Raw genomic sequence first — 25,634 nt, 5'->3', positions numbered from 1 at the left:
AGGTATTAACCCATTTATGATAAAAACTGATTACACCTCCATTAAAATAGTGCAGCGGGGAATTTCAAACATAAGAACATAAGAATTAGGAACAGGAGTAGGCCATCTAGCCCCTCGAGCTTGCTCCGCCATTCAAAAAGATCATGGCTGATCTGGCTGTGGACTCGGCTCCACTTACCCGCCCGCTCCCCATAACCCTTAATTCCCTTATTGGTTAAAAATCTATCTATCTGTGATTTGAATACATTCAATGAGCTAGCCTCAACTGCTTCCTTGGGCAGAGAATGCCACAGATTCACAACCCTCTGGGAGAAGAAATTCCTTCTCAACTCGGTTTTAAATTGGCTCCCCCGTATTTTGAGGCTGTGCCCCCTAGTTCTCGTCTCCCCAACCGGTGGAAACAACCTCTCTGCCTCTATCTTGTCTATCCCTTTCATTATTTTAAATGTTTCTATAAGATCACCCTTCATCCTTCTGAACTCCAACGAGTAAAGACCCAGTCTACTCAATCTATCAACATAAGGTAACCCCCTCATCTCCGGAATCAGCCGAGTGAATCGTCTCTGTACCCGCTCCAAGGCTAGTATATCCTTCCTTAAGTAAGGTGAAAAAAACTGCATGCAGTACTCCAGGTGCGGCCTCACCAATACCCTGTACAGTTGCAGCAGGACCTCCCTGCTTTTGTACTCTATCCCTCTCGCAATGAAGGCCAACATTCCATTTGCCTTCCTGATTACCTGCTGCACCTGCAAATTAACGTTTTGGGATTCATGCACAAGGACCCCCAGGTCCCTCTGCACCGCAGCATGTTGTAATTTCTCCCCATTCAAATAAGATTCCCTTTTACTGTTTTTTTTTTCCCAAGGTGGATGACCTCACATTTTCCAACATTGTTTTCCATCTGCCAAACCTTAGCCCATTCGCTTAACCTATCTAAATCTCTTTGCAGCCTCTCTGTGTCCTCGACACAACCCGCTATCCCACTAATCTTTGTGTCATCTGCAAATTTTGTTACACTACACTCTGTCCCCTCTTCTAGGTCATCTATGTATATTGTAAACAGTTGTGGTCCCAGCACCGATCCCTGTGGCACACCACTAACCACCGATTTCCAACCCGAAAAGGACCCATTTATCCCGACTCTCTACTTTCTGTTAGCCAGCCAATTCTCGCTCCATGCTATAATACATTTCCTCTGACTCCGCGTACCTTTATCTTCTGCAGCAACCTTTTGTGTGGCACTTTATCGAATGCCTTTTGGAAATCTAAATACACCACATCCATCGGTACACCTCTATCCACCATGCTCGTTATCCTCAAAGAATTCCAGTAAATTAGTTAAACATGATTTCCCCTTCGTGAATTCATGTTGTGTCTGCTTGATTGCATTATTCCTATCTAGATGTCCCGCTATTTCTTCCTTAATGATAGCTTCAAGCATTTTCCCCACGATAGATGTTAAACTAACCGGCCTATAGTTACCTGCCTTTTGTCTGCCCCCTTTTTAAACAGAGGCGTTACATTAGCTGCTTTCTAATCCGCTGGTACCTCCCCAGAGTCCAGAGAATTTTGGTAGATTATAACGAATGCATCTGCTATAACTTCCGCCATCTCTTTTAATACCCTGGGATACATTTCATCAGGACCAGGGGACTTGTCTACCTTGAGTCCCATTAGCCTGTCCAGCACTACCTCCCGAGTGATGGTGATTGTCTCTAGGTCCTCCCTTCCCACATTCCAGTGACCAGCAATTTTTGGAATGGTTTTTGTGTCTTCCACTGTGAAGACCGAAGCAAAATAATTGTTTAAGGTCTCGGGCATTTTCACATTTCCCATTATTAAATCCCCCTTCTCATCATCTAAGGGACCAACATTTACTTTAGTCACTCTCTCCCGTTTTATATATTGGTAAAAGCTTTTACTATCTGTTTTTATGTTTTGCGCAAGTTTACTTTCGTAATCTATCTTTCCTTTCTTTATTGCTTTCTTAGTCATTCTTTGCTGTCGTTTAAAATTTTCCCAATCTGCTAGTTTCCCACTAACCTTGGCCACCTTATACGCATTGGTTTTTAATTTGATACTCTCCTTTATTTCCTTGGTTATCCACGGCTGGTTATCCCTTCTCTTACCGCCCTTCTTTTTCACTGGAATATATTTTTGTTGAGCACTATGAAAGAGCTCCTTAAAAGTCCTCCACTGTTCCTCAATTATGCCACCGTTTAGTCTGTGTTCCCAGTCTACTTTAGCCAACTCTGCCCTCATCCCACTGTAGTCCCCTTTGTTGAAGCATAGTATGCTAGTTTGAGACACTACTTCCTCACCCTCAATCTGTATTACAAATTCAACCATACGGTGATCACTCATTCTGAGAGGATCCTTTACTGGGAGATCGTTTATTATTCCTGTCTCATTACATAGGACCAGATCTAAGATAGCTTGCTCCCTTGTAGGTTCTGTAACATACTATTCTAAGAAACAATCCCGTATGCATTCTATGAATTTCTCCTCCAGGCTACGCTGTACGATTTGATTTGACCAATCGATATGTAGGTTAAAATTCCCCATGATTACTGCCGTTCCTTTTTCACATGCCTCTATTATTCCCTTGATTATTGTCCGCCCCACCGTGAATTATTATTTGGGGGCCTATAAACTACGCCCACCAGTGACTTTTTCCCCTTACTATCTCTAATCTCCACCCACAATGATTCAACATTTTGTTCATTAGAGCCAATATCATCTCTCACAACTGCCCTGATATCATTCTTTATTAACAGAGCTTCCCCACCTCCTTTCCCTTCTTGTCTATCCTTCCGAATTGTCAGATACCACCGTATGTTTAATTCCCAGTCTTGGCCACCCTGCGACCACGTTTCTGTAATGGCCACCAAATCATACCCATTTGTAATGATTTGTGCCGTTAACTCATTTACTTTATTTCGAATGCTGTGTGCGTTTAGGTAGAGTGTTTTAATACTAGTTTTTAAACCATGATTTTTAGTTTTGACCCCTCCTGCAGCCCCTTTATATTCATACATATTGTTCCTTCCTATCACCTTGTGGTTTACACTTACCCCAATGCTACTCTGCTCCGTTGCCTCCTGCCTTTTGCATTCTTTCTTGGGGTCCTGTTCATCTGCGCTAACTAGCTCAGAGCCCTCTCCTGGGTTCCGAATACTCCTCGCATTGAGGCACCGAGCTTTCAGGCTTGCCTTTTTATTACTCTTTGACCCTTTAGAATTTTGCTGTACATTAGTCCTTTTTGTTTTTTGCCTTGGGTTTTACTCATCTCCTTTCTGTCTTTTGCTTCTGTCTCCATTTTGTTTCCCTCTGTCTCCCTGCATTGGTTCCCATCCCCCTGCCATATTAGTTTAACTCCTCCCCAACAGCACTGACAAACACTCCCCCGAGGACATTGGTTCCGGTCCTGCCCAGGTGCAGACCGTCTGGTTTGTACTGGTCCCACCTCCCCCAGAACCGGTTCCAATGCCCCAGGAATTTGAATTCCTCCCTGCTGCACCACTGCTCAAGCCACGTATTCATCTGCGCTATCCTGTGATTCCTACTCTAACTAGCATGTGGCACTGGTAGCAATCCCGAGATTACTATTTTTGAGGTCCTACTTTTTAATTTAGCTCCTTAAATTTGTCTCGTAGGACCTCATCCCTTTTTTTAACCTATGTCGTTGGTACCAATGTGCACCATGACAGCTGGCTGTTCTCCCTCCCTTTTCAGAATGTCCTGCACCCGCTCCGAGACATCCTTGACCCTTGCACCAGCGAGGCAACATACCATCCTGGAGTCTCGGTTGCGGCCGCAGATCAAGCATTCATACATTAGTATCCCACAAACTAATTTCACGACAGATGTCCTTGCAATATCTTTAAAACACGGTACACCAGTTTCTTAATATTTAGGGAGAAGAAAATGTCAAATTTTTTTAAAACTTCAAAACACAGTAATGTTTTTAAAATCAGTACTGATGTTAACCAAGCATTTTTTTTAATGAAATGCTGTAAAAATACAGATCTACAACCCTCTGGAGGCAAGAAAATCAATGCAAGTGTAACTGTGTATGAGAATTTTGCCCAAAGCTCAAAAAGCTAATAGGTCCTAACTTTTGGATGACAACTCTGTGTTTTGCACATCATTGCACAAGAGACGGAGTGCAGGAATTTGTGACGCATTGCACTTGGATTCCTTCAGTAGATGTGTAGAATTTCTCTCAGTGTACAACAATAGAAGTGTTCAGTGCTGTGTGGAATTGTAACCCTCTGAGTACTGAAGAAGCAATTCATCTACACCCTAGCAGCTAAACATGACAATGTTAGCATTTTTCATTTTACTGACATTACCATTAATAAAGCAATGATCCAAAAGTAGCATTGCTGAGTCTGTTCTTTGCTTCCATCATTCATGACTATAATTTTGCACTGCATCATTTTTAAATTAAATGATGGAAAACACATTGCTTTTTATTGTTTACAATGTTCAGTAATCAAGTTTAAAGAAGTGCATCAGAGCTTTACACTATCTGAAATTAAGACTGGCTTGGAAAAACATTAATAGCTCAGCGAGGCAGGGTTACATTTTTCTAGCTGTATTTATGTTGAGAAGTTGTACAAACAAGTTTGTCTGAATTTTAAAAAAGGCAAATGAAACCTAACATTTAAAGCACTCGTTATATTAGTATTAGTAACTATTTTGTTGGTAGTTATATTATTGGTAACTATATTGAATTCCTGTTTAGCACAATTAGGGAAAATAATTTGATAATTTTGTCATTTAAAAAAAATATATATATATTTTTTACTACTTTTAAAGTTGAAATTTTAACTTAATTTCACGAAGCTCACTCGGTTTCAATTGATCATTAAATGTTATATAGAATTATGAAGTATTTCCAGCACAGAAAGATGCCATTCGGCTCAACAGGTCGAAGCCGGTGTTTATGCTCCACTCGAGTCTCTCTTCTCTCTACATCATCCCACCCCATCAACATATCCTTCGATTCCTTTCTCCCTTGTGTTTATCTGCGCTATTCCCTCAGATACTGCAAGTTCCACATTCTAACCACTCTTTGGGAAAACGTTTCTTCTGATTTCCTTATTGGATAAATTAGTGACTATCTTATATTTATGGCCCGCAGTTTTGGACTCCCTCACAATTGAAACATCATCTGTGCTATGCTGTAATTGTGTAATATAAAGCAGAAAAATATGTGCACATATGACTTGTATGTGTTGTGGATGTACTTTATGATCATTAATGTGATCTTAATGTCCAATGCCACAAGATTATGCAACCAAATGGAGACTTTGTCCTCCTTCTGTTTTGCAAATATTTTACAGTTTTTAAAAAAAAATATATGAAAAGCTAATTAAAGTTCTGCACTTCATGGGCCCAAGTTTCCACATGATTCGCGCCTGATTTTTAGGAGCAACTGGTGGAGAACGGACTATTTTAGAAATTGCAATTCTTCACATTTTCTTTTCTGCAGTTCTAGTCAGGTGGAACAGTTCTAGTTTAGAACAGAATTTTTTCTTCAAAAGGGGGCGTGTCAGGCCACTGACGCCTGATTTGAAAGTTTCCACAGTGAAAATGTACTCCAAACTAAAGTAGAATGGCGCCAGTGAAGATTTTTGTAGAACTGAAAAAACCTGTTCTACACATTAAAAAATCAGGCGCAGGTTACAAATTAGGCGTCCAGAACGAGGTGGGGGGGAAGGGAACTCATTAAATTCGACAATAAATCCTTATTTATACTTCTACAAATATTATACAAACAAATCCAACCTGAATAAACATTTATAAGCCAAGAAAAGATTAAATAAACCATCTTCCTACCTGTGTGAAAGTGCTTCAGCCAGGGAGAATTCTGCAGCTGTTCGTGCCGCTGAGCGAGAGAGGGAGAGAGAGAGAGAAGGGGAGAGGGAGAGAGGGAGGGAGGGAGGGGAGAGGGGAGTTGGGGAACAGAAGCGGGTGTCGGGTCGGGGGGGAGCGGGTGTCGTGTCGGGGGGGGGGGGGAGCGGGTGTCGGGTCTCGGGTCGGATCGGGTGGGGGGGGGAGCGGGCCTCGGGTCAGAGCGGGGGGGGGGGGGAGCGGGCCTCGGGGCGGGGGGGGGGGGGGGAGAGCGGGTCTTGGGTCTCGGTCGGGGCGGGGGGGGAGCGGGTGTCGGGTCGGGGCGGGGGGGAGCGGGTGTCGGGTCGGGGCGGGGGGGAGGTGGGTGTCGGGTCGGGTCTGGTCGGCGGGGGGTGGGGAGCGAGTGTTGGGTCTGGTCGGGCGGGGAGCAGGAGCTGGCCGTGGGAGGAGCCTCATTCACGCAGCCCCAGTGAGGCCATTGGGCCAGGGCTAGGGGCTGCGTGCTTCGGGCCCCTCCCACACAGTTCGGCGCCTGGAGCTACTGCACTTGCTGTAGCGCGCATGTGCAGAGGTCCCGGCACTGTTTTCAGCGCAGGGACCTGGCTCCGCCCACCCACAGCTCGTGCCGGCTGCGCCGAGTGCCACAGGACCTGTAAGTCGGTGGAGAATACCGAGGATTTTTTTAGGCGCCGTTTTAGGCGTGAAAAACGGGCGCCCAGCTCGGAGGGGCGCCCGTTTTTTTTCTTGTGGAAACTTGGGCCCCATGTTTCTAGATTTAATGTGTGTGTTGGTCCCATCAATTTTAATCTTCCAGAACAGACAATCTTCCTCTCCCCCCTTCTCCCTTCCAAACTACAGTATGAAGGTTACTAGTTCAAGTAACACCAAATGACTACTGTTCCTTTTTAGAGGGATTTGTCACACTGAAATACAAACAGAACATGCTGACAATACTCAGCAGGTCAGGCAGCATCTGTGGAGAGAGAAACAGAGTTAACGCTGTCGTCAGAGCTGGTCTCACTGAGTTTATGCAAGGCTGTATTTGATAAGTAATATTTACACAGCACCAGAGCAGTTACCTTGACATTCTGATATGAATAATAGGCATTTTCCCCGATTCACTTATTTCTTTATACATCCGAACACGAGTAGGCCATTCAGCCCCTCGAGCCTATTTCACCAATTATGGCTGATCTATACCCCAACTCTCTCTATCCACCGTTTCTCCATGTCCCTTGATACCCTTGCCTAGCAAAAATCTATAGCTCAGTTTTGAAATTTTCAGTTGGCCCAGCATCCACAGCCTTTTTGAGGAGAGATTTGCACAAGCCTTTGTATGAAAAGGTGCTTCTTAATTTCACTCCTGAATAGCCCAGCTTGAATTATAAGATTGTGCCCCTTGTTCTAGATTCCCCCAGCAGAGGAAATAGTTTCTCCTGTATATACCCTATTTTCTAATGTTAACCACCTTGATTAGATCACCCCTCAACCTTCTAAACTCAATGGAATATAAGCCACGTTTATGCAATTGGTCCTCTTAATTTAAACCGTTAAAGAAAAGAAAGACTTGCATTTTTATAGTGCCTTTCACGACCACCGGACGTCTCAAAGCACTTTACAGCCAATGAAGTGCTTTTGGAGTGTAATCACTCTTGTGGGAAACGCAGCAGCCAGTTTGCAAACAGCAAGCTCCCACGTGCAGCAGTGTGATAATGGCAAGATAATCTGTTTCTGTTACGTTGATTGAGGGATTAAGCCCCGGTGTCATTCCCTTACAAGGGATTCTGAAACGGGAAAGGTTATCTTAAGTACATTCACACCATGTTGACTCGAGTCATATAATTGACTACAGTACTCTGAAATGTATGAGAGCAACAGGTTTGGGTGATCATGCATTCTTCCAAACTCCACCCAATTTCCCAGTGGGGAAATGCCTGACTTCCCCTCTGCTCCCTGTAGATGAACTTGCCGTTTGGAGAATCTTAGTAATATACAAACTTTCTACCACCCCTGCTATGATATTTTACACAAATTGTGCTACCATCCCATAAACAGGGCAGCCATCTGAATGGGTGACTCTTCAGACAACAATACTGTGTTCATCTTTTTCCTGCACTTCCGAACTGGTTAAAATAAAAACTTTTTTTCCATCGTGCATTTTGGAAATCTGCTGTATTCAAGTTAAAAAGACTATTAAAGGTGTTCCTTAATACTTGAATATTGTACTTTATTTATGAAAAGTTCAAGTTGCTGAATTTGTTGATCAAAACGCAATGAACTATCTCTAAATATATGTATTTTATCAACAAAGACAGTGTTAAAATTTGACAGTCTTGACATGCTGATTTCTATGTACACTCATTTCAGTGTGAGGTTACAGGATTAATAATACCGTTTCATGCTACTTGCCATTTTTAACCATGATCATTATGATAAAGGGCATATACTTAATTACAGCCCTGTTTAATTGCAGCTGTGTTGAAGCTCGTTTGTTTGGTAGAATGCTAATTAAAGTGGCGAGCCAGTGGCATGTCCTTATTTTCATCCTTTGTGCTAGGTGAATGAACTAGCTGTAATGCACCATGTATTAGTGCCTTACTAAAATAATTACAAGTGCTACCAGGATGCTGCTGGATAAGTCCCAAAAGTTTTTTTTTAACTTTTAGTTTACCACTGCAGTCTTCTGCCCTGTTTACAGGTTCACCAAATGTTACTTTCCACACTTTTAGTTCAACATTTAGGGGGCGAAATTGCCCCGGGAGGCAGTAATGCCCCCCTCCCCCAGACAAAAACTGCCTTGCGCCCCATTATCGGCCCCCGGGGGCGCAAATGGGGCTATAAAGGGGAAATTTCGACCCCTTAATGTTTTATGTGGGATGAGATAGATCTTAAAATTAGTGTATTGTATAGAAAATAAATTCGGATAACTCTTGTTTTTGATCGCTTTCACTTAATTGTGTAAACTCTTGCATTGTGTAGCTTTAATCTGTTGCCTGCTACTTGCACGTCAGTAAAATTGGTTAAATCAGACTACTACCTCACAATACATTTAATTGAAATTGAAATACTAAATTCAAATAGCATTTGGTGGTAATATTTTAATCAACTAAACATTGTAGTCCACTGAGCAAAATATTTTAAACTCACTTTGCTCTCTGCATTTTTTGTAGATTGTATGAAGCTCACCTGTTCTGAACCTTGGTTTGTTCCCAATTCACCAGTTTCACATTCTGTCCTGTTTACTGATTTGCATTTATTTATCTACCTCTATAAACATGTCCCATGAGGTATTTAACAGAATTAGCAAGTTTAAATAATTTATGTTTAATTTGAAGTCGATAGAATTTATCAGAAACATCGGGCTAAAAATTCATTTTTTGGTGAAAGCGGTATTTTTCCGCAAAAAATACCGCTTTCACTCCGCTACCGCTACGAGGCCTAAAATTCAGGCTTCAATTTGCGCAGCGGTAAAAATCAGTGTCGCACGAGGATTCGTGGCGCAATCCGGGAATTTTCTGCAACTTTACTCCGAGGCCGATACCGCTGCGAGAGAGGCCTTGTCCCCCCCCAAAAATTGCAAAAAAACAAAAAATAAAACATCACAACATTCACAAGACACTTAAGTATCGAATCACTGAAATAGAATTTAAAAATGTAAAACTTTAACTTGCCTCTTCTGCAGGTCTTCATACCTACCGCTGCTCCAAGGGCTGCAACGCAGCTTTTTCCTTGCCGTTTTTTTTTTGCACAGAATACGGGTGCGCGCTGAGCCAAATTTTTGGCGAAAGTGCTTTTTTGAGTCTTGCACAGCGGCAGTCCTTTCCCTAGTGGTATTTAAAAACTGCTGCTGCAAAAACCGCTGCACCATTCTCCGCCCAAAATGGCGCAATATCGCCAAAAAAAACGGGCGTGAGGTTGGCAAATCTTTAGTCCACAATACTTACATACTTGAAGATGGGAGTGTTTGTGTCCTTTCAACACACAGGTATCCTTTCTGCAAAAAAAATCTTTTCTGTAAGCATATAATATAAAAGTGGTGAGTCCTGCCTTTGTGCCTGCCCTGGCTATAAGTAACGTATGCACTTGGCAGTATGAATTTTCCCTAGTTAGGAATAAGTGAGTAAAATATTATGGGCAACAACTGATCAAGCATTTAATTAAAATGGTAATTTTCTGATGCCTAATTTTTTGTATCTTTCAACTGAAAGATTGAAACACTTTCCATTTTGGACAAACAGTTGCTAGTTTTAATGTTAACATTGGTAGATTGTAGAAATAACACAATGCAACAGTATATAATTGTGCTGTAAAGAAAGTAAAATGAGGCATCTAAGTAAGATATTTAACATGAATACATAAAAAGCTCAAAATATTGAGTTGAGTGTGTACAAAAGTATGGGGGGGGGTGGGCGGAGGGTGAAGAGAGGTTTTGAAATTTAAATATATCTTTACTTAATGGAGCCATTGCCAGTCGAGCGTTAATTGAAGTTGGCTCCCTTGCTAGATTGAACATGCATGCTTGCATATTTGTCTGTAAATAGAAGCCTACAATCAGAATTGAGATGTTTTAGATAGCTACAGAGATCCAGCCTTGTTGAATTTAAAATTCTGGGACATTTAGTCATTCATGCCATAAAATCTTTTTGGGAGAAACTCAATAAACTCATAAATCATCAACGCCAGCTTTCATGCTAACCATCTACAAGTTTGGCCATTTCCCAATAACTCTTATTAAATTCCTGGCTAATGAGTGCTTGAGGGACAAGCTTCATATGCAGGTGGTCTCCTAATACAGTGTTCTACAATAACATCATTAATTTTTTGATAGGACTTGCATTACTTGGGCACTATGACTCTTGTCTGTCTATCAAGGTCATTACACTTTTAAATAGCCATCCTAATCATTTAACCTTATTAATTTGCAGTAATTAAGTGTTTTGACATTACCACGTTTTTTTTATGAAGATTTCTGAGGAAAAAATAACGAAAGCATAAACAGCAATATTTGGAAAAATTGTATGTTTTTTTTTTAAACCTGAGCAATACCGAATTTATAATTTTGACGAACAATCGAAAAGTACCTTTCTGCTGTTGAGTGACTACTGACAATTTACAACTCTCCTGAAATCTGGTGTGTCGTTCGCACTATTGTAAAAGTTATGCCAGCAACTTTCACACAAACAAAATGTGGAACATGCTACCGCATAAGCTGCATCTCCCGATTTGATTGTTTATCTGCAATAGGCCTGAACCTGAGAATAATTAATTGAGTGGAACAAACTTGCTTCATTTTATACACTTTTTAATGTGTCAAGCCAACATGTACAGACTTTCCCATCACTTTTTAAAATGTTTTATATCTGGTCTTCTGAATAAAGATTTCAATGAGTAAAAATGTAATCACCTGCTATAAAGGAACTATCCCCTTTTAGGTGTGGCGGAAGCTGCCATAGGTTGTATTTTTTGGTGAATTATCTGATAGCTCAATAAATTTAAAGTGGAAATGTTACTCTATAAAATGAAATTCACAGCAGACTTCATGAGAGAGGGCTCTGGCCTTTTCAAGAACGATTACTTTTGTTGCACAGATCTGCGACCTGTAAATCTCTAATGCAGGACCCTAATCAAGTATCATTAAGAATTAACTACCTTTTTGTGTCTTTTTCAGCAATGGATGGTGTGCCTTTCACGATTTCAGAGAAATTCTCCAGTGCAGTTGAAGCTGTAAGTGTCTGCCACTGTGACTAAAACACACTTCTTCTTTCAAAGCTGTGAAAAATTCAAACACAAGTTTAAATTTTCACTATTTATTCGAGGTCCATTACAAATATATGCTGTAATATATAAAAATGTTAAAGTATGTTGAGGATAAATAAGAATCTATGACTTTAATTTTTTAGAGTAAAAGTGCTTTTGAAACAGTATGGAAACCATATTTGAGCTAATATTGTACAAGAAGTTGCTATCTATTGCCTTAACTTATACAGTGAATCAAGAGCAAAGTCCACAAAGAAAAATGTCCTAATTTTTAATTAAAATTATGTTTGGCCACTTTAAAATGCCCTAAGCATTTTTCAAATTTGATTGTGACTTTGACTAGCCTAGCTTGGCTGAGTGAATCCACTTTGTCGTGTGCTCACTTTGGCTGTTGTCCAGTGCCTTTTTCCGTACTGTTTACCAAATCTAGTTGGTAGTGTTCCGAGGGTGCGCTAAAGCTTAATTAAACAGCAGCTGTACCTCTGCTGGGTTCCAGAGTAACAAATATCAAAAGATATTTTGCAAAATCAACACCAAGAGAGAAGTAATATAAACAGTGGGGAAGATTCAGACAGCAAAATGAGTTATTAAGGTGGTTAGTAGCAGAAGGCACAGAGTTTGGGGACATTTCAGCTTAAATTTTGGGTCAGTTTGAATCAGTGTAGTGTCCATAGAGCTGGAAAATATTTTAGCGATGTATGCATTATGTTTCTTGTATTAGTTTGTTAGGCATAGTTCTAAGAAATGTCGCCTGGAAAGCATTAAATGTCATTCTATTCTTTAGCTAAATATTGTCTAACCTTTTATATTTTGCTGTCATAAAGTTTTGACTAATGGTGGCTAACTGTAAACCTGTCCTACTCATGTACGACAAAATGAATGGACTGAAAATCGTGGGCGGCATGTGCAAAGCTTTGTACAGGGAGTACTGAAGAGAGAAATTCATATTGGCGTGTCTAGTGGCTTTGAAATATTCAGAATGCAAATATTATAGACCGCAAAGTTGTTTGTTTATAGTATCTACTATTGAAGTGGTTTCCATTGAGCAATAAATTATTTTACTAACTATGGTAAGGGCACATGTTTATTTTTTTCCAAGTTATGGTGCCAGACCGGAAAGACCCGTGTGATTGCTGTGTGGGTAGAGTTTAGGCACAGAGGCCAGAATCTTCCCAGCCCTGCGAGTGTGGGTTTGGAGACTGGCCCGCTGTCAAAATGGCTCTGGTTGACAGCGGGGCGAAAGTCCGCTCTGAACCCGCCTCCGTGTCAGTTTCTCAATTGTCGGGTCTGCGTGCAGATCGCAGACCTGACACCAAGTGGCGGGCCAGTCAATTAAGATACTTGAGAGGTAATTTAAAGATATTTTAAAGGATTTTACCCAGGCACTTAACATTTTACCAAGTTTTCAACGAGGTTGCCATCCCTCGGGTTTGACGCCAGGAGTATTCAGGTTCTCAGTGACTCTCCATTGCTTTGGCTAGTTGACTGCTGCAGAAGTAGCATAAAAGCTACAATTTCACAGCTTTCCAATGTCAGAAGCTGAAGCCTTCAGGATTTGGATGAAACTTTTGAACTGTATGCAGTGTTTGCAATGAACTGTCTATTCACCTCCTTTGAGTAATCTCTCTTATCATTGACAGCTCGCTTCTGTCATCTCAACCTCACCTGCCATCTACATTGGAGCCCTTGGAAAAAATCTCACCTTGATCCTCAGAATCCCACCACGATCAGCCCCAACACCAACATCGCTAAACACACCAGCATCACCAACAACAACAACACTAACATTCTTCGCAATCACCTGATGCTGCACAGGGCACCAACATTAATGCCCGGGAGGCCAGGGATGACCTCACCATGGCCAAATTTACTTCACTTGACTGCGACATGATGTGCCAAATTGGCACCAACCCACACCAGCACTATAAAGCATCTCTGCAATGCCCAAGCCATTCCTTTCGCACTCATCACCATTGTGCAGGGTGCCCTTATATCTGACCCATTCACTGCAACTCACTAAGCCACTTCTAAAGTTGCATACAAATCTGTCCAAGAACACACAGAATTTCTATTGAAGAAAATGAATCATCAGTAAAAGTAAATGCTTCAACTTTTTTGGGGGGTGGGGGGATTGTCTGTACCGGAAATGATTTCATGTTAAATGTCTGCATAACTTAAGCAGCATAACTGTCAATAGGAACTGAAAATATATCTCAGAGCTTAGGTACAATGAATGGAATTACTTTGCAATACCATAATGAAAGCTTCCAAATTGTGCTTAGAAATTTATTGAATTTCATTTCTGAAAGTGGAACTGCCCTTGTGTAGTCCTCCAAAGATCCATTATTGGCCCATTTCTTTCTCATCTACATGCTGCTCTCAGTGAAAGTATGCCTGGGCACATGGTCTACTTCCATATTCTTGCTGGTAACACACCTCTTCATTGCTTCCTCTAATGCCACGATTGACCCCAAGTGCCTGTTTGACACAAAGTCATGGATGAGTCTGAATTTCCTGAATGTCACAAGCCATCCTCTTCAGTTTCCTTGTTGTTGACTCCATCCCCTTCCTGGATTGCTCATTCAAGCTGAACCAGACGGTGGGCAATCTTGGCATCCTGCTCAGCCCCATATCCTAGCCATCATTAAGACCATTTACTTGCACCTTTGCAACATTGCCAGCTTCTGTCCCTACTTCACCCCACTGCTACCAAACCCCTTATCCACACTTTTGTCATTTGTAGGCTCAATTTTCTTTGAAACCTTACTCACCAGCCTCCGAATTTCCAACCGTCATAAACTCCAACTCATCCAAATTTCTGCTGGCTCCACTCTCCCATCACCTGGCTTTACTGACCGATCTCCCAACATACTGAATTTAAAATCTTAACCCTCATCTACAAACCCTCAGCCCAACATATATCTGCAATATTCCCCAACCTCACATCTCCTATCATGCTTTCCAGTTCTCGGATTCTGGCCATATATGCACTTCTTCCTTCCTCCATTGGTAATGGAATGTTGCTCTTTCGGCGCTACGTTCTTTCAGCCCTACTCTCCTGAAGTCCCTCGTTAAACTGCTTCTCTATCTCTCTCCACCTTTTAAATGTTCTCAAAACCTACCCCTTCAACCTAGCTTCTATTCAATTCTCCTAACTCCCGCTCCAGCCCTTTTTTCCTCGATGAAGCACTTTGGGATGTTTTTCTACATCTAAAGTGTTAAATAAATGCAAATTTAGATGCTATAGAGCATAACGCAGCGTTCCAGTCAAAAAGTATCTTGTCTAATTTATTTGTACAGTAAAATTTTAGATTAGCATTTAAGGATGAGTAAAATAAATAAGACATTTTTGAAAACAAAAGTACTGTATAAGGGGCTTATTGTCGTGAAAGAATCTGAAAAAGATCTGCATCCATGCAGAAAATGATCAGTTGTAATCATAGGGTTTAGTCTGTCAAATAACCCTTGTTTAATAGTGGTGGTTTATCAGAATTAATGTTAGCTATAATTTTGTACTCTTGGGTTTTGTCTTGGATTTGTTTTTTATTAAAACCTCAATTTTGATTTGTGAATTTCATTTCAGGTGCAACCAGTTGATTTAATGGGCATAACAATCAAATCGTTGGCTGAAATAGAAAGAGAAGTAAGTATCTATTTGTAAATCATCTGAAAGGAAAAATATTAATGTGTAGTGTCCTTCATGACAAACGAAAGCACAAAACCATGATATGGATCAGCATATGTTGCTGTTGGTTTTTTTTGTTGTAAAACAAATAATTAAAAGGTACTTGCAAATCAGACCATATTATTTCTAATCTACATTTAGATAGAGGTTGGAAATGGTTTTCAATACAAAGATTGCATAGATATATAATTAACAAATCATTAGTTTTTCTTTTTTTTAATCTTCACATGTAATGGACTATACCATCAACCAGTAGGGAGTAAACCACTTGGTATTCACCCAGCCTGATATACGTAGGCCTTCTTCCAAACCACTACCTTTTTTTTCAATTGTCAGTCACACTCTTGGCTGTTGTCCATTCACGCTTTTCCCTATTTAGTATTTTATGTCCTTTGATGAGATTAGTCTTGTGGGGTAGTATCTTTTCCAGACCATCTGTAATGTAAAAACCATTAATGCCATATTTTAGCTGATGAGCATTTGTTTTTGGATTCCCATTATCAATTTGCAGAGCCTTGCCTTTGGCACATCATCTGTGGTGTGGCCATGGGGATCTTTCACAGTGACCGATGCGCACAACACTTATTGGCGTTGATTACTGATGTTACACCGTTTCCAGAATTGTGAAGCCTGCTGCAAACTGGGCAAGAGGGTTGATCATGACTTCTTATTCACTGGAAGACAGTCTTTACTGCCACATGTCAAATTTAACTTTTTTCCAAACACAAACAGACCTTGAGCTCTAGATATTCTAAAAGTCATACTTTTTAACTCCAGGTCAGGAAAAGAATCCGGCTTTAAGTAGAGATCCAGGAGACACTGGCCAAGCAACGTACTTCCTTGAGGCGAAGGTGTTCAGGTCACTTGGGACTCGGACACCCTCCAGCATAGATCTGCTCTACAGATGCTTTGGTGCACTTGACCCCAAAGTTGAAAACTTGACCAAAGTATCAAAAGTATTGACATTCTTAACTGATGCACAGATCAGGTCGTCATATACCATATCTGTGGAACCTAGAGCAGATTGCGTTTCATGAAGCACAACATGCTTTATTGGAAAGACATTCATTCTAAAACGTCAATTGCCCATAACATCATGTTTTTAAAAAAAAACACTGAATATAATGTTACACCATTTGGGACCAACAGATGCTGAAATTTGAATGGACATTTGAATCTTGTGACCCCTCAGGGATATGAGCGTCCTTTATGCCTTCCTTCATTTTCTTTATCTGCAATGGCTCAGTGGTAGCATTCCAGCCTCAGACTCAAAGTTGTGGGTTCAAGCCCCACTCCAGATATTTGAGCACATAATCTAAGCCGACCCTTCATTGCAGTACTGAGGGATTCCTGCACTGTCAGAGGTGCCATCTTTCGAATGAGACGTTAATCCGAAGTTGCATCTGCCCTCAGATGTACATAAAAGATCCCATGGTGCAATTTGAAGAAGAGCAGGGGAGTTCTCTGTGCTCTGGCCAACATCTATGACTCAATTAACATCACAAAATATAATCTGGTCATCTGTGTTGTTTATGGAACCTTGCCGTATGCTAATTGGCTGCCACAGTTTTCTACATTTACAACAATGACTACAATTCAAAAATACGTAATTGGCTATGAAGTGCTTTGGGATGTCCTGAATCATGAAAGGTGCTATATAAATGCAAGAAAATTAGGTTCCTGGAGCTTATATAAGAACATAAGAAATAGGAGCAGGAGTAGGCCATTTGGCCCCTCGAGCCTGTTCCGCCATTCAATAAGATCGTGGCTGATCTGATCCTGGCCACAGCTCCACTTCCCTGACCACTCCCCATAACCCTTGAATCCCTTATCGTTCAAAAATCTGTCTATCTCCACCTTAAATATATTCAATGACCCAGCCTCCACAGCTCTCTAGGGTAGAGAATTCCAAAGATTCACAACGCTCTGAGAGAAGAAATTCCTCCACATTTCCATTCCAATGGGCGACCCCTTATTCTGAAATTATGCCCCCTAGTTCTAGATTCCCCCACTAGGGGAAACATCCTCGTTGCATCTACCCTGTCAAACCCCCTCAGAATCTTATACGTTACCTCTCGGTCTTCTAAACTCCAATGAGTATATGCCCAACCTGCTCAACCTTTCTTCATATGACAACCCCCTCATCGCCGGAATCAATCTCGTGAACCTTCTCTAAACTTCCTCCAATGCAAGTATATCCTTCCTTAAATAAGGAGACCAAAACTGTACGCAGCAGCTTCTATTTCAGAACAATGATTAACACTCTTCGATCTCCACAGACAGACTATTAACACACTTGGAGGGCATCTTTGGTGCATAAACAGATTTTTTAATTGATAGCCTTGCTCCTGAAGAGACCAAGCTAACCAAGCAGGGCTCTAGTCCTTTCCTTTAGTAAGAGGCAGCAGGTCACTGAATATCTATTGCTATTTGCAGTGATGCCTCGCATGTAGTGTGTTTTGGGGAAGATCGGTTTCCTGTCGGGCTGCATCAAGATATCGGCCTCAGTTGCAGTGAATTGAGGCACTCCAGGATGCAGGTTGCATCTCCCTGTCGAGATGCAGAGAAAGAGGACTAAATTGGTGTGCCTCCATAAAATTACTGCAATAATATTTTCTAATGATTAATGTTTTACCATATATTTTTCAAACCAAGATTGGGGGGGTGGGGGGGTGGGGAGTATGGAATATTCGGAATAGTAAGTTCTCAATCTTGACTTTCATTGCACGTTAAATGACGTGAATAGCAGCCACCTGCCAACTTCAATGTTGATCTGATACATGTGAGGCCCAGGGTTCCATATCTGCCATTCCAGCATGTGTATCACTAGTGGGCGCGTTGTGGTCTTGACTGGACCACTAGCTGGAATATTTCACCGGAGCAGAACACTTCTATTTCTTTGCAGAAGCAAGCTAAAGATTTTTTTTTAAAGAGGGTTGGAGGAAAGAGCCATGTCTAAAAATCTGTTAAAGAATGGTGTTGATTCCAGTTGTGAAGGAGCAGACGACTGACATTGCCTCGCCTTTCCAAGTTGAAGTGGACAATACAGTGGGATTGCAGTAAAATAGGAATGTAGGTGTTGGCTATGGACAGGGAAGGGTAAATGGGTTTTAAAAAAAAAAGCTACAAAATAACTCAAGTCATTCTTATAATAGACAATTTTTTTCACCAAATTCTTGTATGCTGAATTGAAATGTATTCTAAGGTAACTGAGAAGAAAATAAATAAAGCAGAAGACATTAGACCTTAATGGTAGATGATTTTAAGTTGGAAGATGCCAGTTTCTTCAAGTAAAACTGAATGCCCATTGTTGTAACTACCTGAAACTCCAGCTCCCCTGATGTGCAATACTATTATGTCTTAATTATGAATGTCATTCATGATTGACGGGTAGCTCTGTAAACAATTCAGCCTTCAGCATAGTCACATTTGTTGAATGAACTAAAATCTACATCCTAGTGTATCTCAAAATATACAGAATGTTACTGCAATATCTGCAGAATCACTCAGATTTCTTTGCCTTAAAACCATTCTGAGGAATTGCATCTTTAACAAAAGTGCACTGTTTGCTGATTTAGGTTACCCTTGGCTCGGTAGTAGCACACTCGCATCAGACCCATTGCAAAGACTTTATTGTATAATTTAGGTTAACACTCCAGTGCAGTTTTGAGGGCATGTTGGGAGGTGTCCTCTTTCAGACGAGAAGTTAAATTGAGGTCCCATCTGCCTCACGGATGGACATGAAAGATCCCATGGCACAATTCAAAGAAGACCAGGTGATTTCTCTCCGTATTCTGACTAACAACTATCCCTCAACCAACACCTCAAAACAAATTATCTGGTCATTTATCTCGTGGCTGTTTGTGAAGCCTTGTTATGTGTAAATTAGCCACCGCGTTTCCCTCCAGGGCAGCAATCTCTACACTCCATTGGCTGTGAAGCGCTTTTGGACATCCTGAGGTTATGAACAGCACTATTTAAATATAAGTTTGTTCATTTTGCTTACCTATATCAGCATTTTAATCTGTATTTTGCACCAGGGAAAGTGAAATTCAACATAATGAGGCCTTTTCTTCAATAACTTTGTTGAAACTTAGTAACTGTTTACTGAGATGGTTCACAGCTGCCTATTTTATCTGTATGTGTTCCATGCAGTACGAAAAACCAACTTCTTTGGAAGTCGAGTTCCTTAGTGTTTTGGGATGTTGGCCTCTGAGACTTGTAAGTTGCTTAATGATCTCCCCTTGTACGTTTTCAGTGATGAGAGGGCATTAAAAAAAACAAATTTGTCTTGCCCCAGGCAGGCTGCTCACGCTCCTCGTTTTCAATGGGACGACAATGTATTCATCTTATATTTTCGTGATAGAACAGGGAAAGAATATTTCCTTCAGAATGTTTTGGAGGCCTTTGGTGGATTGTCAAAAGACTTTGTTGCATTTGGTTTTTATTATGTCTTTGATTTACCTTTGATCATGAAACTACCTGTCAGTCAATCTGTTAACTTAGATCAGAAGAAAATAGATGTGGGAATAGTTGGAAGGGTTTCTCAAATTGTTTACTGATCTGTCATCTATTAAACAATTGACTCTTTTCTTAGTGCCTTCTCTGATGTAGTGCAAATATTTCTATGGCTCCTGATTTTCCCATTCTGTTTAGGGGCTTCCAGCAGAAAAATTGATCACCTCAGTCTTATGATTTTAGGATTATTCATTTTAAACCCTGGCTCTTGATTATAATGGAGAGGAGATGGTTACCACCGAGCCTCCAAGAATTGACTCCCCTTGAAGTAGAATTTGCACAAATTGGCTTCAGAAGCTCCTCCTATGCCTGTCTATATTCTCAAGATTTAACTTCATTCCTGAAAGGTTTTGATTGATGATCTGAGTATTTGAGTAGGGAGTTTCAAACACTTGGAATTTTTTTGCTTCTCCAGCCTTCAGAAGAAGAAAAAAAATCAAAAGCCATTTGTAAACATAGCCTGCTTTCAAAGAGCGTATGACCAGAATTCTTAATGTTTGGTTGAAGCGAATCACGTTACAAAATAAGGTGATGCATTTTGTTGATTGGAAAATGAGCAATTCGACACCCGCAAGAGACTCAAATGGTCAGGACAACACGATAATTGTCTTTAACTAGAAAGCCCGACATCCCAGAATATTTTATGTTTGTTGTGGTTCACACGTTTATATTTTTTTCTTCTTGAACAAAGGAAAATTAGGAACAGGAGGAGGTCACAAGCCCCTCGAGCCTGCTTCGCCATTCAATTGGATCATGGCTGAACTGTGCCTCAACTCCAGTTATTCACCTTTGCTCCATATCTCGTGATGCCCTGACCAAACAAAAATCTATCAATCTCAGTTTTGAAAGCTCCAATTGTCCCAGCATCCATAACCTTTTTGGGGAGAGAATTCCAGATTTCTACTATCCTTTGGGGGAAATTTTAACCTAAAATAAACCGAATGGGTTGAGGCATGTGGGTAGTTGAATTCTGACCTGAACCCACCTCCAACCTACCCACTTCAGGTTTTAATAGAGGCAGGATGGGGAACGGTAATAATCAATGTTATATTTTAAAACTAAACTTGCTGTTTTTCATGCCTGTAGAGTAGATCTAATCTGCTGATTTTGAGTTATTCTGGAACCATAATTACTGTTGGAGGGAGTAAATCAGTGGATTCCTGAAATCTTCTACAGATACATTTGACAAGGTGCCACATAAAAGGTTACTGCACAAGATAAAAGTTCACGGGGTTGGGGGTAATATATTAGTATGGATAGAGGATTGTCTAACAGAAAACAGAGAGTCGGGATAAATGGTTCATTCTCTGGTTGGCAATCAGTAACCAGTGGGGTGCCGCAGGGATCAGTGCTGGGACCCCAACTATTTACAATCTATATTAACGATTTGGAAAAAGGGATTGAGTGTAACGTAACCAAGTTTGCTGATGATACAAAGATGGGAGGAAAAGCAATGTGTGAGGAGGACACACAAAAAATCTGCAAAAGGACATAGACAGGCTAAGTGAGTGGGTAAAAATTTGGCAGATGGAGTATAATGTTGGAAAGTGCGAGGCCATGCACTTTGGCTGAAAAAATCAAAGTGCAATCTTTCTCTATTTAAATAATAACTTGCTAAGTGTCACAGTACAGCGGGACCTGGGGTTATTTGTGCATGAAACACAAAAAGGTGCAGCAAGTGATCAGGAAGGCCAATGGAATCTTGGTCTTTATTGAAAAGGGGATGGAGTATAAAAGCAGGGAAGTCTTGCTACAGTTATACAGGGTATTGCTGAGGCCACACCTGGAATACTTTGTGCAGTTTTGGTTTCCATATTTACAAAAGGATATACTTGCTTTGGAGACAGTTCAGAGAAGGTTCACTAGGTTGATTCCGTGGATGAGGGGGTTGACTTATGAGGAAAGGTTGAATAGGTTGAGTCTCTACTCATTGGAATTCAGAAGAATGAGAGGTGATCTTATCGAAACATATAAGATTATGAGGGGGCTTGACAAGGTGGATGCAGAGAGGATGTTTCCACTGATGGGGAAGACTAGAACTAGAGGGCATGATCTTAGAATAAGGGGCTGCCCATTTAAAACAGAGATGAGGAGAAATTTCTTCTCGTGGTTGTAAATCTGTGGAATTCGCTGCCTCAGAGAGCTGTGGAAGCTGGGACATTGAATAAATTTAAGACAGGAATAGACAGTTTCTTAAACGATAATGGGTAATGGGGAGCGGGTGGGGAAGTGGAGCTGAGTCCATGATCCGATCAGCCATGATCTTATTGAATGGCGGAGCAGGCTCGAGGGGCCATATGGCCTACTCCTGCTCCTAGTTCTTATGTTCTTATCCCCTTTGCAAGAAAGGCCAAGATACCATTGGCATTCCTGATCGCATGCTGTACCTGCATACTATCCTTTTGTGTTTCATGCACAAGTACCTGACATTATAGGGTACCTACCTCTTGTATGAGGTGATCTCTTTTCCCCAGCCAGAAACAGGTCCAGCTTTCTTGAAGAAATACAACGAATCAATGTTCACTGTTCTACATGTCCACTATTCTCTGGTAAAAGAACCACCAATCATCCAACTTCGTTCTGTCCTTGCATAACTTGTAAGCGTGACCCCACCCCCCCCCCCCCCCCCCCCCCGTAGTCCCCAACCTCTCCCAGGAGAATAATTGGTCCATTTGAACACAATCTAGTTCCTTCGTTATTTTATAAGAATGAGGGGAACAAAGAGAGAGTATGAGAATAGATTAGCGGCTAACATAAAAGGGAACCCAAAAATCTTTTATAAACGCACAAATTGTAAAAGGGAATGTTGAGGCCGATTAGGAACCAAACAGGAGATTTTCTTCTGGAGGCTGAGGGACTGAGGGCCCAAATTTGGCGCTCCGTTTTTTTCCACGCACCGCCGAGCCCCCCCCGCCAACCTTTTACCTCGAAAGCAGCGCCGAAAAAACTCCCTGCAATCATGGCTGATTCTCGGGCCGTCTGTGGAGCTGGCGTGGCGTATAATGAAGAGAGGGGGGCGGAGCTAGGTCCCGGCGCTGAAAACAGTGCCGGGGACCTCTGCACGTGCGCGCTAGAGTGTGCGCGCATGTGCAGTAGCTCCTGGCAGGCCGTTTCGGCAAACGCGCACTGCAGGCTGTGTGGGAGGGGCCAAAGCACGCGTCCCTAGCCCCGGCCCAATGGGCTCCCTCATCGGCGGCCCACTGCGTTCCCTGAGGTAGGACTTCTATTTTTTATTTGTTATTTACTGATTGATTTTGGTGCTTTCGGTGCAGGGTTCCTTCTATTTTATTAATTAATTGTTTATTACTTTTTGTGCTTTGTTTGGTGTTTGGTGCTTGGTGGTGATTTAAATGTAGTTACTTGCACTGATTCCTTAACTGTAAGTAAGGTCTTTCTGTGCAGACAAAAGTGGACACATACACTGCCCTAAGTTAGTTTAGTACAACTTTTTTCTGGCCAAATTGGCATCAATGGTGTAAGTGGCTGGGAACGCCCCCTTTTGGGGGGAAAAAAAAAACTGACTAACTCACTTACACTGGCGCAAATTAAATGACCATATTTGCAACTAAAAAGATACACCAGAAAAATCAAGTTACACCAAAAGAAACAGTGCAACTCATGGGGAAATTTGGGCCCTTTAAATGAGTAGTTTGCATCTGTATTCATTGGAGAAGAGGCTGCTGCCCATGTAGCAGTAAAGGAAGAAGCAGTAGTGATATTAGATAGGATAAAAATAAATAAAGAGGATGTACTTCAAAGGTTGGCCATCTTCAAAGTAGAAAAGTCATCTGGTCCGAATGGGATGGATCCCAGGTAACTGAGGGAAATAAGGGTAGTAATTGCAGAGGCTATTGAATATGGGGTGCCAGAGGACTGGAGGATTGGAAATGTTTACACCCCTTTTTTTTAAAAAGGGGAAAAGGATAAACCCAGCAACTACAGGCCAGTTAGCCTAATGTCAATGGTGGGGAAACTGAGACAATAATCCGTGACAAAAATAATTGGCATTTGGAAATGTATGGGCTAATAAATGAAAGTCAGCACAGATTTGTTGAAAGCAAATTGTGTTTGACTAACTTGATCGAGTTTTTTTGATGAAATAATGGAGAGGGTTAATGAGGGTAGTGTGGTTGATGCTGTGCATGTGGACTTTCAAAAGGCTTTTGACATAGTACCACGTAATAAACTTGTTAGCAAAATTAAAGCCCATCGGATTAAAAGGGCAGTGGCAGCACAGATACAAAATTAGCTAAGGACAGAAAGCAGAGAGTAGTGATGAAAGGTTGTTTTTCAGACTGGAGTGAAGTATGCAGTGATGTTCCCCAACGGCCAGTATTAAGAGCACTGCTCTTTTTGATATATATTAATGGCATTCAGGGCATAATTTCAAAATTTTCAAATGATATGAAACTTGGGAATGTTGTAAACAATGAGAAGGAGAGTAACAGAATTCAGGAGGATATAGACGGACTGGTAAAATGGGCAGACACATAGATGAAATTTAACGCAGCGGGGAGTGTTAAGTGATACATTTTGGTCGGAAGAATGAGGAGAGGCAATATGTGGGTGTCATGGTACATCAGTCATTGAAAGTTGGCATGCAGGTACAGCAGGCGGCGAAGAAGGCAAATGACATGTTGGCCTTCATAGCGAGAGGATTTGAGTATAGGAGCAGGGAGTTCTTACTGCAGCTGTACAGGGCCTTGGTGAGGCCATACCTTGAATATTGCGTACAGTTTTGGTCTCCTAATCTGAGGAAGGACATTCTTGCTATTGAGGGAGTGCAGCGAAGGTTCACCAGACTGATTCCCGGGATGGCAGGACTGACATATGAAGAAAGACTGGATCGACTAGGCTTGTAGGCCCCAAGTTTCCACATGATTTGCTCCTGATTTTTAGGAGCAACTGGTGTAGAACGGAGTATCTTAGAAATCGGAATTCTCGTCATTTAGTTTGCTCCAGTTCTAGTCAGTTAGAACAGTTTCACTTTGGAACAGAATTTTTTTTTCAAAAGGGGGCGTGTCCGGCCACTTACGCCTGATTTCAAAGTTTCGTGAGTGAAAATTTACTCCAAACTAACTTAGAATGGAGTAAGTGAAGATTTTTGTACGCTCGAAAAAACCTTGTCTACAATTTAGAAAAATCAGGCATAGGTTACAAATCAGGGGTGGGGGGGGGAGGAGGTTTAAAGGGGAAGTTTACAAACATTAAACACTTCAGTTTTACAAATAAAGAGCCATCATCAATAATAAATGATAAATACATCAATAATCAACCAATAAATCAATCAAAAAAAAAAATTATAAGAAAATCATTTTTTTTTTTAAATCAGTAATTAAAAAAATTTCTACTTACCGACTGCAGCACCGGGAGCCCTCCAACAGCGTGCTGGGATGCCCCCCCCCTCCCCCCCCCCCCCCCCCCCAGTGTGTCTCTGTCAGTGTCTCTATCTCTCTGTCTGTCTGTGTGTGTCTCTCATTCTCTGTCTGTCAGTGTCTGTGTTTCTGACAGCGAGAGAAGGGGGAGGATGGGGGGTGGGGAAAGGAGATGGGGGTGGGGGAAAGGAGATGGGGTGGGAGGTGGGGAAAGGAGATAGGGGGTGGGGAAAGGAGATGGGGGTGGGGGGGGGAGGAGATGGGGGGTGGGGGGGGAGGAGAAGGGGGAGGGAGGCTGAACGGGCCGGGCCCGAGACTTAGGCAGGGGCCCGTCCCCACACCAGATTTACAGGTAGGTGGCGTTGGGTCGGGTCGGGGGGGGTGGGAGGGAGGTCGGGGAGAGGGAGGTCAGGTCAGATCCAGTCCGGGGGGGAGCG

At 41.6% G+C, this 25,634-nt stretch overlaps 1 protein-coding gene across 2 annotated transcripts in view; it reads left to right on the top strand.

Annotated features, from left to right (window-relative positions):
- mvb12ba (multivesicular body subunit 12Ba) overlaps positions 1 to 25,634 on the top strand; it is a 184,016-nt gene that overhangs the window by 124,068 nt on the left and 34,314 nt on the right. For both annotated transcript variants that reach the window (XM_070862634.1, XM_070862633.1), the window contains exons 8-9: positions 11,531 to 11,586; positions 15,203 to 15,262. In XM_070862634.1, coding sequence (XP_070718735.1) covers positions 11,531 to 11,586; positions 15,203 to 15,262 — 116 coding nt within the window. The remainder of the gene's footprint in view (positions 1 to 11,530; positions 11,587 to 15,202; positions 15,263 to 25,634) is intronic.

The sequence above is a fragment of the Pristiophorus japonicus genome, chromosome 20, assembly GCF_044704955.1.
Source record: "Pristiophorus japonicus isolate sPriJap1 chromosome 20, sPriJap1.hap1, whole genome shotgun sequence".
NCBI classification, from domain to species: Eukaryota; Metazoa; Chordata; class Chondrichthyes; family Pristiophoridae; genus Pristiophorus; species Pristiophorus japonicus.
Note: the sequence above shows the minus strand (reverse complement) of the source record. Positions and strands in the feature narration are given on the sequence as shown.